We start from the raw sequence: 17,157 nt of genomic DNA, 5'->3' as shown, positions 1-17,157 counted from the left end.
TTTTTTTATTTTAAAGCAACATTTATGCTAATAACAATATTTCTTCCATTTCCTTGAGAACATATCCTTGAGGTTTTAAGCTCATGTTCATCAATTAGGCATAAAATTTTATGTATGTTTTTCTTCCTTAGAAGGAACATAATCTGCAAGTGTTGGGTCTGGTGAAATCAGATGAAGGGTTCTATCAATGCATTGCTGAGAATGATGTTGGAAATACACAAGCTGGAGCCCAGCTGATAATCCTTGAGCATGGTAAGAGGGGAGCAGCAGTGAGCTGAAGGAGCTTGTATTGGAGGCACTATTACTCCAGGTTGCCTTGTGATGGCTTGCTTGGTAAAGCCCAGCATGTGACACAACTACAAGCAAAAGAGCAGCAGTCTTAAGTCATTTCTTTCACTTCAATTACTTCAAGGGCTTCAGCAGGCAAGAGCATTGCCTGCTCTTTCAGAAGACCCAGGTTCGATTCCCAGCACCCACATGGTGCCTAACAACCATTTTTAACTCCAGTTCCAGGAGATCTGATTCCCTCTTTTGGTCTCTTTGGGTACCACATGTGTTGCACATACATATATTCAGACCAAATACTCATACACACACACACACATTTAAACACAGCCGGGTGGTGGCACGCACCTTTAATGCCAACTCTTGGGAGGCAGAGGCAGGCAGATCTCTAATTTTGAAACCAACCTGGTCTACAGAGTGAGTTCCCAGACAGCCAGGGATACAAAGAGAAACCCTGTCTTGAAAAAAAAAAAGAAAGAAAGAAAAAGATATTTAAAAAATAAAATTATTTAGAGATACATTTTCAGATAATGTTAAAAAAGAAGAGAAAAGCTGGAAGTCTACACAAGTGTTTATCAGAACCCACTTGTGTTGATCTCACAATTGTATTTCTGCCTTATAAGGAAAACCACTTAATATTTGCACTAAATTTTTGTTGTTTTTCCGAAAGAAAATTAGTGTGCCTTTTCTGATTATCATTAAAAAATACTTGTTTATTATGCAAAGTAAATTCCATGAACATTGAAAAATAGAGAAGGGTGTAGGAATTGAGGAAAACACTGTAATTTGAACAGGGAAAGCTTAATGTAAAGAGTTATTAATTCTAGAGAGTATTAAGGATTTAGGTAGTAAGAAAAGACCTCTTATATTAGCATTGGCATGTATAACAAGCAGCAATAGCACCTGGGTATAGATAGAGTCTGCAGAGAAAGACGTTCACATAAGGCTGAAATCCAGACATTTTTGGAAAGAATGTGGCTCTGGTTTACTAGGTGACAGAAAAGTAGATGTAGTGCTTTGCTGTTGAAACTTTGAATTTACTTTTTAGGGTGTGAGGAGAGTAGATCATAAGTTCATATCTCATCAGAGGCATTTTCTGCAAAAACACCCAAGAGGTTGTGTGTTGTGGAAAGAAGTTGGCTATCAGAACCTGCACATGGGAGCTAACGAGGAAGTCCTCTCTGCAGTTGGTGTCTCTAGTGCTTGTGCTGATATGTGTAACATGTATGTCAGCTGAGAAAAGGAAAAACTGTACTAAAAGTGCCTGGCTTCGTTTTGTGGAGCAGGAAGTAAAACTTGAATTTGGAACTGGAAGGAAGGCACTAATTCTAAATCCTACCACCTAGGAGTGTTGTATAGGAGCACACAGAGGAAATGTATGTCTTTTCATAACTCTGTTTTCTTGCAACATCATTCCAATGGACATCTTTCCATGGTAACAAAATAACAACATTCATTATTGGATAGAATATATATGTAGTTTTATATAATTTATTCCCTGTTTGGTTGCATTTAAGTTGTCCTCTTTTTTTAAGTTGTTGTTATTGTTGTTTTTTGTTTTGCCATTATGAACAATGTTGCATTGAACCTTTTATATGAGTATGTTTTCATACTAAATTGCTGTTGTGTAGCAGTTCAGTTTTAAATTGGTGAGGGTGATCATTGGACGTATTTTAGCAACTAAAGCTTTCTTCTTTTTTTCTTCCTTCCATTTTGAGTGTTTTTCTGTGAATGCATGATCAAGGTAGCATTTGGACTTCTGATCTTTGGACATCTTAGTCAAATACAGTCACATAGTACTGTAATTCCAGCAGGTCCCTCTGACCGCTATAGCTTGACCAGGGAAGCTAATTGACAGAGCTGGCACCTTTGCTGACTTTTCACTAAAATAGCGTATGGGATTTGTCGATGCTATTTTAAAATATACTTGAAAATAATATTGTAAAAGGTATAAAATATTTGAGCAGCTTTTTTACCCTATTTCTGTGATTATACCTTTCTCCCTTTCATTGAAGATGACTCTAGCAACTTTTCAAGTTTGTAAAATAAAAAAATCCCAAATTGGGTACCAGCTGAGTGAGTGAGGTAATGTTGGTTTTGGTTGGTTTTTTTTTGTTTTGTGGGTTTTTTTTTTTTTATATGTTTTGTTGTTTGAAGTACAATGGCAATGACTTTCTAAGAAACTTTAGAGGTATTTAGCATATTCACATGTTTGTGATTACTAATAGAAATCTTACTAGTGTAAATGGATGACTGTGTTAGGAGCATCCTAAATGGAGCTTTCCTCTGAATGTGCTTGGTGGTATAATAAGTTTATTAATTGTGTGTGTTCTCTGGCTTTGAGAACATATGTGGGCTTTGGGAATTTTTTTGTTGTTGTAATCACATTGACAACACACTGACAAGTCATAGGCTATTAGAAGGTTGTAAGTCCCATGTTTATTAAATGTTTCTTATTTTTGCCATTTTATTTTTTATTTGCTTAAGAATTAATTTATATGTATGTGTGTGTGCAAGCTTGTCTGTGTGTGCATCATGGTCCCTTGGAGGCCAAGCTTCAAGTCCCCTGGAACTGGAGTTACAGGTGGTTGTGACCTGCTTGATGTGGTTTTAGGGACCTGGTTCTATGCAAGAGTAGTCATTCCTCTTAACCGCTGAGCTATATCTCCAGCCCCTGCTTACTTATTTTTGAGATGGGGGAGGGTGGTAAGTGTCTTACTGTGTTGCCCAGGTCTCATATTTCTTAGCTTAAGTGATGCTCTTACTTCAATCTCTCAAGATTAGAACTATAGGAGACATTTGGCACCGTCCCTGACTTTTGATTTTTTTTTTTTTTTTTTTAAAGACAGGCTTTCTCTGTAGCTTTGGAGCCTGTCCTGGACTAGCTCTGTAGACCAGGCTGGCCTTGTTCTCACAGAGATCCACCTGCCTCTGCCTCCCGAGTGCTGGGATTACAGGCGTGCGCCACCACCGCCCAGCTGACTTTCGATGTTTTATCTAAAGATAAAAGATTTTTAAGTTATGTGTATGTGTCTGTATGTGAATATATGTATGTGAGTTCAGGTGCTCACAGAGTCCAGAGGCATTGGATGTCTCGAGCTGGACTTAAAGGTGATTGTGAGTCACCCAACATGGGTGCTGGGAGCTGAACTCGGGTCCTCTGTAAGAGCTGTAAGTGCTTTTTACTGCTGAGCCATCTTTCCAGCCCCTTAATGTTTTGATTTTTAAGACAAATATTTATGTAAGATAGCTAAAAAAGGGAATATAGCAATTTACAATACCTGATCGCTGTCTTTATGGTATTTATAATACAGTAAAGAATATAAGATTTATACAACCTTAGTGGAGCTGCTTTCATGTTTTATGGTACAAATAAAGTAGCATAGAAGAGCTAATGACCATGATTAAAAATCAAAGCAATGCAGCAGTGCTAAGACATTCTAATGGATGGCAGAGTACAAACTGGTTAGGAGATAATAATTACATGTACTAGACAGATAGAAAAAAATGACCTTGACAAAGGGACATTGGTGATCTAAATCATTCAGATATTGCCATCAGATTGGAAATTAAATATCACTACAGAAAAATCAGAAATATTCCCAAGATTTTATCTGATGACTGGAAGAATGATAATAAAACTGCAAAAACAGAAAAGGAAGGCAAGTTGAGTGTGGTCATGCATGCACTGGAGAAGCTGAGGCTGGAGAATTGTATAGCAAAAGCCTGCCTCAACAAGAAGGCAGGAGTGAAGACAAGAGCCAGCTTCTCTAGCCCATCTGAGAGCTGAGCTAATAAAGCAGCCAAGTAGGGCAGGTTTCCCTGCCTCACAGCCTATGTGTTGGGTTATAGGAATTGTTTTATCTTTAGCTTACCACAAGAGATTGAAATGACTGCCAGAAATGGGATGGGGGGGGGCTTTCAATTTTAGCTAATTATTTAAGGCCAAGTATGCACTAGTTTGGAAGATATGGAAGACCCAGACTCCAAGGGATCTCTTGTTTGCTTTCAGATAAATTTTCCTGGTGTTCCACATAGTATTCCCGGTTGAGAAGAAATTTAGAATAGGAGGATCAAAGTTGTCTCTCGGGTCTAGAAATGAAGAGGGTGTTCTGTCCTGTTGGGAGATAGACATAAGCCTCTCGCTTTTCCTTGGATCCTTCTATAAGCCTCAAACCCATGGAAGGGAAACAGAAAACCTACTTATTTCAGATATTTCTAGAGAAAGTTTAGAAACCGAATTCCTTCTGTGAAGAGAAACTCTTCTGTGACACAGACACACACAGGCGTGCGCGCACGCGCACACACACACACACACACACACACACACACACACACACACACACACACACCTTGGACCTGGGCTAGGGGTGGGGAGATATGCAGGATACTACTAAGAGTTGAACATAAGGCCTTGCACATGCTGGGTAAGTCCTCTACTACTGAACTGCACTCTCTGCTCTTGGGAGAAACTCAGAACACAGGGGAAAATCATTATTGCTGAAGGGAAGGACAGAAGAGAAGCTCTGCCTTAAAAGAGGGTCAGAATATTATTTTAGACTCCAGAAGGCACTGATAGCAAGAAGCCCTTTTCTATTAAAGAGGAGAGTGGTGTTTAAAAACTGCCCACCTAAGATCAGCATAGTACAGAGCAGACTTAGCCTGCCATAGAAAGAATCACAGAGCCTACCTAAAATTGAAGCTGTTCAAGGACAACAGAGACTTGCATCTACTTCAGCTATGAACCTAGAACCAAGGCAGAAAGCCTTTCTCTTGAGAAAGGTCATGAGCCTGATGGGAAATTCCTTTTGTAATAGTGTCCAGAAATGTTTGAAAGCTGAAAGGAAAGAGTAGTTGGGGGAAGCCTTCTATCTCTGAACATATGACAGTGTTAGTCTTAGCTACAGAGCACTTTGAAGCCTGTTGTATACAGCAGGTAACTGTAACAACTAAATCTATACCAAACTCAGTTCCTGACTGTGTTGACTAAACTCCACTCTAATAGTTTGACAAAGAACAGGCATACCAGTGCCTAGGTGTAAATGATACTCAACTCTTAACATGGCTCTAAATGCTTTTTCATCACTCAGTGAAAAATTAATAGACCCCAAAAAAAGCAAAGGAAAAAGCCTGTTCAGTGTTGAAAGATATAAGTCAACAGAACCAGATTCAAGAATTTTTTTTACTTCTTTATGTAAATTCACTGCAAAGACACTAGGAAGTATACCATCCACTTGCCATTCCTTATAGACTTTTCTTTTAAAAACTACTCAAGACATGGCTTTACAGACTACAAAATGAACCAAAACAAAGAACTGAAAACCAAATGATACCATCCTTAACATGGTCCAGTAATCATATTTCTTGGTATTCACCTAAGTTGAAAAATTACATCCATAAGAATGTGCACTCAAATGTTTATAGCACCTTTATCCCCAAGCTCCACAACTTGGAACAATTAAAATAGTCTTCAGTATGTGAATGGGTGAACTATGGTATATCCATATAATGGAGTATTATTGACTGGGGCCATTTTTGGCTAGCATAAACTAATTTGAGTCTTAAAGGACAAAGAAGATAAGAACAGAGCAAAGGAAATATTTAAATAGGCAATAGCTGTCATTTTTTTTTGGTTGTGAGCCTTAGCTTTTAATGGCTGAGCTATGTCTCCAGTCCATGATTGTGATTTTTAAAAACACAGGATGAGAGGGTGTAGCTCGGTGGTAGCATACTTGCCTAGCATGAGTGGGGCTCTGGGTTGAGTAACCAGTACTAGGTAGTCAGGGAGAGAATTAAACGACAGATCCAAAAATCAGCTCAGATGTAAGCTTAACTCCAAAGTGATAATAGTAATAATGGTGTTGATAGTGAAAGAAAATGCACCTGTCTGCATCATGGTTAAATTGAAGACTAAACATAAGAAAATTGTGAAATTCAAAACAAAACAAGCACAATGTAGATGTAACAGTCTTATTAAATAAGAAATGCAGAGCCAAATGCAGTGTTAAAAGCCCAAGAGGTCAGAGCAATAGCTGAGAGCTGAGACTAAAACCCCTTTCTTACCCTTCACTGCCACTGCCGTCCTTCCCCTCAGAAAGAGGCCTACTTCCTGTGCATCTGTCTTTTTATTGACTTTCTGTTCTGCCTTCTCATTGGTTGTAAACCCAGCCACATGACCTCCTCGTCACTGCCTGTCTATACAGGCCTGTAGGTCTCTATGGTTGGTATTGAGATTAAAGGTGTGTGTCTCCATGCTGGCTGTATCCTTGAACACACAGAGATCTGCCTGTCATGTGATCAGGATTAAAGGTGTGCGCCACCGCCACCCAGCTTCTGCTATGGCTTGCTATTAGCTCTGACCCCCATGCAAGCAACTTTATTTATTAACATACAAATAAAATCACATTTCAGCACAAATATCACCATATAAAACAGTCCCAATGGATACATCTTCTAAATAATTCTGTACCTAATGCTCAAAGAACACTGTGGAAGAGGAAGTGGAAAGATTGTAAGAGCCAGAGGATCGGGGAGTTTGGTGTGAGATTGTGTCATATCAGAAGGTATACCCATAAAGTCTCACCAAAATGACTGCCCAAACATGAGCTGAATAAGAATGACACCAACGAACATGACGAACCAGATGAGTCTCAACCCACCACAAGAACTATAGGCAACTGAGTAAAGCTGCGAGGAGAGGTGATCTTTCCAGGGGAAGAGTACACCAGTTGGTTGTCCACTGCCAAAGGAATGCTATGAAAACATAGGTACAGGTAGCATTATATGGACTCAACATGTCATATTTAGGAATACATATGTATGTGAAAATACATATATACATGCAATAACTGAAAAAAGAGGCCATCACTTTGAAGGAAACCTGGGAGGAGCATATGAGGAAAGGAAGGAGGAAAGGGAAGAGAGAAATGTAATTAAATTATAATATCAAAAATAAATAGCAACAAAAGACATTTACCTGCAGAAGAACAAGGATGGGCCTGGAGAAATGGTTCAGTGATTAAGAGCACTGGCTGCTCTTCCAGAGGATCCACATTCAAGGCTCAGCACCTACATGGTGGCTCACAATAGTCTGTAACTGAGTTTCAAGAGACCAGACAACCTCTTCTGGCCTCTGTAAGCACCAGGCACACATTGTAGTGCACAAACATGCATGCAAACAAAACACCCATACTCAAAATAAAAATAATAAGTTTTAAAGAATTACAGTAGACTTTTTTTTTTGCCAAAACTAAAGCAACCCAAGTAAGTTATCTATCCAGTAAAAGTATCCTTCAAAAATGAAAATGAAATGAACACGTTTTCAGAACAGAAACTGAGAAAATTCATTGCATACAACTCATAGTAGGAAAAGATAAAGTAGTAAATTAAATGAGTAAATTGTTTTCAATTAAAAATATCCTTTGAAAATGAAATGAAGACTTGAAGAACAGAAACAAAATTCATTGCATACAACTCATAGTAGGAAGAGATAAAGTAGTAAATTCAATGGTAGTTTTTCTTTTAACATATTGTTTATGATAGATGAATAGGATATGAATAGGTTTGTATCTTTCTTAAAGAAATTGTAAATCTTTGTATCATTTAATAAAAGCATTTTTATAGTTAAATCTTAAAAATTACTAATTTAACCCATTAATATTTAGGAGTTTTTTTTTCTTAGAAATCAGATTTAGAAAAAGACTTAATATCACCATTAGTGATTTAAAAAGAAAAAGAAATAGGAATAAAGGGAAAGAATAGGAAATTACTTAAATATTAAAAATAGAATGAAATGAAAATAATTATAGAACAGCTTAACACTTTTTAATAATGAGGAAATCTCAGTATAGAATTTCAAGTAGAAAAGATACAAAGCTAAATAGATCAGATCTGAATTTAAAAACTATACAAATATAGTTAAGCATTCACTTTCCCAAAATGTTTACATTAATTAGTCACTTTGATGAATTGTATTTTTTCGGTGTTTTCAGATTACATAATCTGAAAGGCTTTTTCCTTTTTTTTTTTAAAGTACTAAACTCAACTTTTTAGTCATTGTTAAAAGATAAAAAGTCACCAGACACATAGTACTGACGACCTTCTACTAGTAACATTATCAGTGGAAGGTCAGCATTCACAACTAGTCTCTTTCAGAGGACAGTGATTTTGTATTGCATGAGGTAGAGAAGATTCTGTCAGGCCCCCGTGATGCCCTTTAATTTGGCAGGATATAGGCAGAGGCTTGAACAGCATAAAAGAGGAATGATGAAAATTAGCTTACTTTGAGCCTCTTTACCCTTGTATTTAGTAGCATTGTGACCCCAGCAGTGATATGTGGTGGCTATATATCATTCCCCAAACCCTCTCACTTTGTATCCTTCTTGTTTGTCTAGGTTCTTTGCTTCTTTGTTTTTAGCAGACTCATTAATATTTTAAAAGACAACTTTAATAAATGGACTAGATTAAGTTGGCAAAGTATGCCTCGTAGGCCAGATCCATCCATTTCCTGCATTTTTCATTGGACCATAGACATACACATTTGTTGACAAATTATCTATGTCTTGTTTGTGGTCTTTTCATACTGTAATGTTAAAAGTCAGTAGTTTAGAGATTAGATGGTCTATAAAACCTGGAAGTGTCTCTTGCCCCTTGTAGACACTGTTTGCCAGCTACCAGACTACATCACAAACGGTAATAGTCTGTGATTATTTCTCATTGGTGGACGTGTATTTCACTCAAGACCTTTTAAAAGGAAAAATTGGAGTAGAATAAAGGAAAAGAGAAGTGAAAGGATGAAAACACAAGGATGGGAGCAGAAAGGCAGATCTAGGAGGAAATGTGCTATGACTCTGAAAAACTGTTGGGAGAAGTAGAAACTGCAGATGATTGTTAGTACATCCCTGTACAGCCTGCAGTAGCACAGTGGAGGAAACCAGTGGCGCGCTCTCAGTGTTCCTATATGAGATGTTTTATGTCATGTCATCAGAAAACACAATTTCCTCCTGAATTGGGAGGTCGAATTTGAGAAGCATTGTTTCAGCATTTTCTTTTTTCTTTTTTTTCTTCATTTTATAATTAATTTAATTTTACATATCAGCCACGGATTCCCCTGTCCTCCCTCCGCCCACCCCTCCAGCCTTCCCCCGTCAATCCACCCGCCCCCCATTCCCACCTCCTCCAAGGCAAGGTCTCCCCTGAGGATTCAGCCCAGCCTGGTAGATTCAGTTGAGGCAGGTCCAGTCCCCTCCTCCCTGCACCAAGGCTGAGCAAAGTTTCTTAAAACATTTAAAATGTAAGATGGAGCTGGCAAGATCACTCAGTGCGTAAAGGCACCTGCCACCAAACCTGATGATCTGAGTTCAATTCCCAGAACCCATATGATGGAAGGAGAGAACTAACTCCCTCGAGTTGTCCTCTGATTTTTCATATGTATGCTATGCCTGTCCACACATACACATATATAATACATACAAATAAATAAGCAAAGTGTAATAATTTTAAGAAAAAATAAAAATATGATTTATTTTATGCATTTTCAGTAACAGAAACACTCTTTGTTACTTCTTTTGGTATTGGTTTTGGTTTGTTTTTGAGATATCCGTCTGTGTAAGTCAGGTTAGCAGTGAGCTCACTATCCTCAGCCTTCTCAATGCTGGAATTTCATTGCACACCACTATGTCTGGCAGCAGCAACTCTTGGTTTTGTAGACTCTTTTAAAATACTTAATTGAACATAAAATGGAATTAACTTCTATATTATGACATTTCAAATTAGTGCCTGTTTTTAATAGTTGTCTGTTGAAAGATTTTCTTAATTAGTAAGTTAGTAAAATTAGTGCAGCTAAGTAGGATGGTATGAGGGCTGCATGCCTGGTAATCCTAGCACTTGGAAGGCAGAGACAGGAAAATTATGAATTCCAGGCCAGCCTTGGACTACATAGGGAGACTATATCTTAAAAAAAAAAAAAAAAAAAAAAAAAAACAAGAGAAAGAAAGAAAGAACTCTTTTCAGGAATGTTAAAGGTAGCAAAACCTGAGGGAAAATATTGTTCACTTTTCATTATCCTTTCTTCTTGTTTGTTTGAATTTAAAAATAGCCTCCAAATTGTCTTGTAAGACTGGAATATAAAAACCATAGAAATACACTTTTTAAATGTATGTCCTGTCAAAAGGCCTGATAATTGGCAAGTTTTGTTGTTGTTGTTGCAGGAGGAAGAGGGGCTGATGAAAAGGAAGTAACATGAGCTTGTTTGTAGTAAAGGAAATTCACACTTTACCATCACATTAAATGACTTCTAGGATATCATGGCCATGGTAGATAAGGATACATACTGAGTATTATGAGTGGCTGTTTTGTTTTGTTTTTTCATTTTATTTGACTGAAACATTTGTCAAAAATTCCATATAGTTCTGAGGTTATTGAGTGATAGAGGTGTTCTGGGAAAGGTGACTAATAGCTTGGCATGATTAAAAGTTGGCTAAGTAGCAAGAAATTATTAGTCATTGGTGGAATATTTTAAATCTAAATCATTACTTGTAAAGGTTAGTTAGTGTTGATCAAAGGGTTAATTCTGATTTATTATTTTGCTTAAGTACTAGTAATTATAACTTTAGGAAAAGTTTTACTCCAGATAACTGGTATAATTTGACTCGTAATTTGATTACTCTATCTAGGAACTTTCTTGGTTATGTTTTTGAGACTCTCAATTTATAACCCAGATAGGCCCGGAAGTCACTTTGTAGCCCAGGCTGGCCTCAAATCCACAGCAATCTTTTTGTCTTACCTTCCTGAGTGCTAGGATTAGTCAGGTGCCACCACACCCACCTTGTATCTAGGAACAGTCTAAGATTACAAATGTATCTAATGCCAGTGTTTTCTCTGCTCCTGACTTACTAATTGGGTCCGACACTGAAATTCTGTGCTTTTTGTTTTCTGTAAAATGAAAGGATTAAATTAGGTGATTGTTAGTTTTTTTTTTTAATCACTTCAAATACTCCACTAAATGTAATCATTTTAGGAGTATATGTTTAATATTAGATATGATTTTATATATATAAATTATATATATAATTTAAATTTGTAAAATAAAAAAATATTCTTTTATGACTAGATTGAACGGCATCTGAAATGTCTAGTTAAAACTAAACTTGGACTATTTTTAAAAAGACCTAACACATGTTCATTGTCAAAAATAAGAATGTGTAATTGTCTGATAAAAAAAGTAAATGTACTATTAACTCTTTCCTGGTCTCACTTTCTAGAGCTAGCCCTTATTCACAAACTTCACTTACATAGTTATTCAGTAAATATGTGTGGTAACATACCATATACCTTACAGAAGTGTGGGTTTGTGCTAAGTGGTAAGGTTGAAATAGCAAGCAGACATTATCTTCTGCCCTCATAGAACATTTATCTATTAGAGTAGAGAAACATCAAGCAACTAAAATAATAAACAGCATAATTTAAGCTTTTGTGGATGCTTAAAGGAAATTAAAGGAATGCTCTATGTTGTGGATTGAATGTAAATTCAGTCCCACCCCCACCCCCCACGTGCATGTGTCTGTACACTTGGTCTTGACCTAGTGTCACTATTGGGGAAGTTGTGGAACTTCTGGACATGGGGTGAGGCTAGTAGATACAGGGATGTAGCAACCTCACTAGAGAATTGTAGCCAGCCTAAGATGTGAGGGAACCATCCTAATAACTCATACCACCCAGGCCCAATCTAGTCCCAACATGGCCTTTTCTGCCATGAAACTATGAGCTAAAACAAATCCTCCTTTATCTAAATTATTTCTATTGTGTATTAATATTTTGCCCCAGTGACAAGAAGAATAACCAATACACTCTGATAAAGAATTATTGGTGTTCAGGGTCTGAAAATTGCTCATTCAGTAAAGTACTTGCCATTCAAGCATGGGTACCTAAATTCAGATCCCTAGCACCCACATGAAAAACTAGGTGTGGTGGTGGTATGTGCGTGTATTCTCAGTGCTGGAGAAGCCAAAACAGGGCATCCCTGGAGCTTACTAACTAGCCAATCCAACTGAATCAGCAAGCATCAAGTTTATTGAGAGATTTGTCTCAAGAAATAGCTGGAAAGTGATAGAAGACACTCAACATTGAAGTCTGGCCTACACATATGGACACATATGCATACACCACTGCCACCACCTGTATACAAAGAATTATTAGGGAGGTGGGCATGGAGGCTTATAACTTTAATCCTGGCACTTGGGAGCTTGTGGCACAAAGATTGCCATAAATTAAAGGCTAACCAGAACTATACAGTGAGCTCCAGGACAGTCTGAGCTACTGTATAAGACCTTGTCTCAAAAAAAAAGGGGGGTGCTGTTAGGGGTATTGGAGAAATGGCTCAGCAGTTAAGAGCACTGGCTATTCTCCCAGAGGACCCAGGTTCTCTCATCACCCACAAGGCAGCTCACAGCATGCAATCCAGTACCAGGGGATCAGACACCTTCTTTTGGCCTCTTTGGTCACTGCATGCATATGTTGCGCAGGCACACCTGTAGCAAAGCACATGTACGCATAAAATAAAAACGGGAAATGGGGAAACTTATTGAGGATAGAGTGGGAATTAATTTAAATAAGTATATTGAAAAGATGGCCTTGTTGAAGTGGTGATAGTCAAGTTGAGACCTGAAGGATTCAAAGGAGCTCATGTGTTCTTTTATGTATATACATATATTTACATTCACATATAAACTTTTTATCTACAGTAGTGTTTTTCTGTGATTTTTTTTTTCATTTCCCAGTATTTAATGGACATGTTGGTACTTATTTTCTTTTTGCTATAAAACTCATGCTATCAGACAGGCATGTTTTTGAGTTCTTGTTAGCAGTATACTTTTTTAAAAGTACAGCTAAAAAGTAATTTCCTATTTACCTGGGTGTGATGATACCATCTTACAGTTCCAGCATTTGGGAGATAAAGACAAGAGGATTGTGAGTTCAAGGCTAGCCTGGGATACATAGGCCCTCATCTAAGAAAAAAGGAGAATTTAGCATATGTTTCAAACAATGTGTTAATAATCATTTATTTTGAAGCTATAGTTACAAAGTGTTTAATGGTTCATTATTTTAAATTAGCATGAATCTGAAAATAATAAAGTTAATAAAACTAATAAAGAGAGTGCTGTAAAACATATTAAAAAGAATAAGGGGATCTATGTAGGAAAATATCTGTCTTAGTTAGGCTTACTATTGCTGTGATGAAACACTGTGACCAAAAGCAACTTGGGAAGGGAAGGATTTATTTCACTCACAGTTCCATATAATAGTTCATCATCAGAAGCAGTGAGGGCAAGAACCTGAAGGTTGGAGCTGATGCAGAGGCCATGGAAGAGTACTGTCTTACTGGCTTGCTTCCCATGGCTTGCTCAGCCTGCTTTCTTACAGTACCCAGAACTACCAGCCTACAAGTGGCTCCATCTACAATGGGCCAGGCCTAACACATCAATCACTAAGAAAATGCCATACAGGCTTGTCTATAGTTTAGTGTTTTGGAGACATTTTCTCAATTGAGGCTCCCTCCTCTTTCATGCCTCTAGCTTATGGAGATAAAACTAGCTAGCACAATATCCAAGTTATATTATTAATAAAACAAACTGAGCTGGGTGTGATAGTTCATACCTGTAATCCAAGCATTCAGAAAATAGCAAAAATTGTATTGTAAATTTGAAGGCAGCCAAGTTAGACTATTAGAAATTCTACATGAAATATTTTAATCTACTTGTAATAGATTCTACTTCAAGGTAATTTTAGATTAAGAGTTCTTATTTTTTAAAGCAATGATATGAGAAAAAAATGTAGATCGCATATTTGACAACTGTCTGTAAATGTTGGACATTGTGGTATATTTTTTCCTGAATAACAAATTGTATCATACAAATGGTACGGTAAAGTATAATTTATTAAAATATTAAAAGCAAATTTGATCTAGGCATGGTGACTCACACATGTGATCTCAGAACTTGGGAGGCTAAGTCAGGATGATTGATGTGAGTCCCAGGCCAGCTTGGGGTACATAGTGAGTTGAAGTCCAGCCTGGGATAAACTGCAAAACTCCATTTCAAAAACAAAGCAGATTTGTTAAACCAAGGATTTTACTGAGTACATGTGCTGTGTAAATAGATTTTCTTAGCTATCTGGCAAAGGCCCTACTATGCAGGCTACTAAGGGAGATGATGTAAAAAATTCAGTCTAGCTAGAATAGATCTTAGTTATTTAAGTGTTTTGTTTTACAGACTTAGAGATTCAGCTAAATGACTTGTCTTAAAATAAGTAGTTAGCATAAAGTCAGAACCGATACCTGAATTCAACTTCAGAATTATGCTACAGTAGCAAGTTTTAATGTTTCTAAGACAAAAGTTTGTGGTTTTCTTCATTTACTTTAATTTCAAAAATCAGATTTTTATGTCAGTATTGTGGTTATGCTTGCTGACAAGGTTGGTCAGCTATATATCATTTTGGAAAGATAGCTGAGTGTCTAGTAGACTTGAGATCACTGTAGTTTACTTCTGTCATAATTACCAAAAGTACCTTCTGAAACTCTCAGAAGTGTCACAGTATATACAATATTATTGAATGGTCACCCCAATAACAGAAAATTTATTAAACCTGAAAGGTTCTCATAATGCCAGGGCAGAGATTGTATTCTATGAGTCTAAAGGATGTATTGTAAACTCTGCTGAATGCCAAAGTATTACTCTGTTTCTAAACAGGAAGAAATAATTTCTGTCAGGTTTGCAAGATAAAGAAGGCTTTTTGAACACTAGCGTTTGAATTGAGCCCAGAAGGATAAGTGAGATTCTGGATTGATCAGGTTACATGAAGATGAAAAAAAGCAGGCAATTCATTTGTTTCAAAGTGTAGAAAGATTTAACATGCACTGGGAGAATAGTGGGCAGATCAACTTATAAGAATTCAGAGAAATTTGATGTAGAAGTCAACATCTCAGGAAGGTGTATATAAACCAGATTATTTAATAGCTAGTCATAGATAGCATTGGGATTTGTATAGCAGTTGGAAGACCTCAGCTGCTTTTAGGTACATGCAGAGGTCACACTAAAAGACATTGTATAAGAGGTATGCTGACTGGTTTCAAGGAGGGAAACAAGGTGTCTCTGATAACAGTTCTGTACCAATTACATGTCATATTTAAAGCTGTCAACTAAGTGATAGCAAGAACATTTCTTTGTGTCCCTTAAAGGCTTTTACATGGTAATTGTTTGTTAAATGTTGGATAGGTGTCCCTACAAAAGAAGATAGGACCAGATCTATGATTTACTGAGTTGAGTGTAAGGGAGAGGGGTTATATAAATCTTAAGATTTTAATCCTTACTTAGTCTTTTTGGGTTAGGAAAGTTGGTTGTCATTATGCTTGAGCTATCACATAATGCATGCTAGTTTTAGGTAACTTTGATGAGGTTGACATATAATTAAAGTATAAATAGTTTGTTTAATGTTGAACATGAATTTTATCTTTGCTCATCATCACTCATAGATTTTAAGACTAGAACTTATGAGACCCAGGTAGCAACTTATAGTCATGGTGATAATTTTTGGTATTTGGTACTTAAATTGAAGAAACCCTTTGCAGACTCAATAATGCACTTGGAAATTTTCAGAGAGCAAACTTAAATTTGAATTTGATGCTGTTATTTTGTTATAAAGGAATGTTTTGTAGCACAAAGATACCAGAAGGATAGTATGTGTGACTATAATTAAATTGGAAGCTATATTTGAAAGATGCTAAATTATACAATGATATCATAATTGGCAGAATATCATTTGGGTCTGAAAGACATTACTGACAATCTGGATGCTTGCAGATTTGATCTTACACAGTGTCAGTTCTGGATCATTGTATTTTTTTAATTTTAGATTTAAGAATGTTGGCATTGAGACTATCTCCCTCCCAATTGATACATGCTTATGAAATGACCAGAAATAAGTGTAATTTGACATGCATTTGAGAAAAAATTTTAATATTACCACATTCAATGCTACTGTTGCTTCCTAAGTAATGTTGTCCCAATGCTTTGGATGTGTGCATTTTTAAAAGCAAACTTTTGGCGCCGGCGTTACTGTCTGAGTCTCTTTATGCAGGGTGTACCTGAACACTGTAGACTCCCAAGCCGTAAAGTAAATATGTAGGTTTTTATATGGATTCTGACTTGGTGGTGGGTTTTTTTTTCTCCTAATTTTTGCTTTTTCCAGCTCATACTCATAAATCTTAGTATATTAAAGTAGTTTTGTAAAAGATGTTACTAGAACTCCTTGAATTCCTTTGCATTTTATTCATAATCTGAAGAGATTTTTTTTTAAAAAATTGCTAGAATTTGGTTTCTGAAGCTGAATCTTAAAAATGCTAATGTTCTTTCAGATGTAACATCTTGAAAATTTGTTATGATTAGAGTTAATGCAAATCATTAAGCTCATTGAAGCAAAATTGATTTTTCTTTTTTGTTGGTCAAAATGGGTAATGAGTAGAAATCCCTTTACACATTTTGTCTTATTTTCTCTGGGGTATTGAGATCTTATCTGAGAGACAGCATTTTGGTTTAGAGTGGAAAGAAAGAGCTGTCTTTTTCTGGGGCTCACTGCTGAGGTAGGTGCGTCATTAACATCTGACACACCTTTTTAAATGACTATTTTTAATGTCAGGAAAAAGTCAGATGACTTCCTTAATATTGAAACACCCCTCCTGCATACAGAATGGGAGGAGTATTTTATTTTATAACTTCCTTCAATTGTTTATATAAGTCATTTGTTTAAGCTAGCAGTTCACTGCTGGAGCACACATATGACAGTAGTAATAATAACCAAACAGAGTGTGTCCCTAGGTCA

The 17,157-nt window shown here is 36.7% G+C and overlaps 1 protein-coding gene across 11 annotated transcripts in view; it reads left to right on the top strand.

Annotated features, from left to right (window-relative positions):
• Positions 1 to 17,157, top strand: part of Neo1 (neogenin 1) — a 176,943-nt gene that overhangs the window by 83,158 nt on the left and 76,628 nt on the right. For all 11 annotated transcript variants that reach the window (XM_052762313.1, XM_052762303.1, XM_052762340.1 and 8 more), the window contains exon 7: positions 132 to 252. In XM_052762313.1, the coding sequence (XP_052618273.1) occupies positions 132 to 252 (121 nt within the window). The remainder of the gene's footprint in view (positions 1 to 131; positions 253 to 17,157) is intronic.

This window comes from Peromyscus californicus, unplaced genomic scaffold (assembly GCF_007827085.1).
Source record: "Peromyscus californicus insignis strain IS unplaced genomic scaffold, ASM782708v3 Scaffold_11__1_contigs__length_118956290, whole genome shotgun sequence".
NCBI lineage: Eukaryota > Metazoa > Chordata > Mammalia > Rodentia > Cricetidae > Peromyscus > Peromyscus californicus.
The sequence above is the reverse complement of the archived record's forward strand: the minus strand, read 5'-3'. Positions and strand labels throughout refer to the sequence as shown.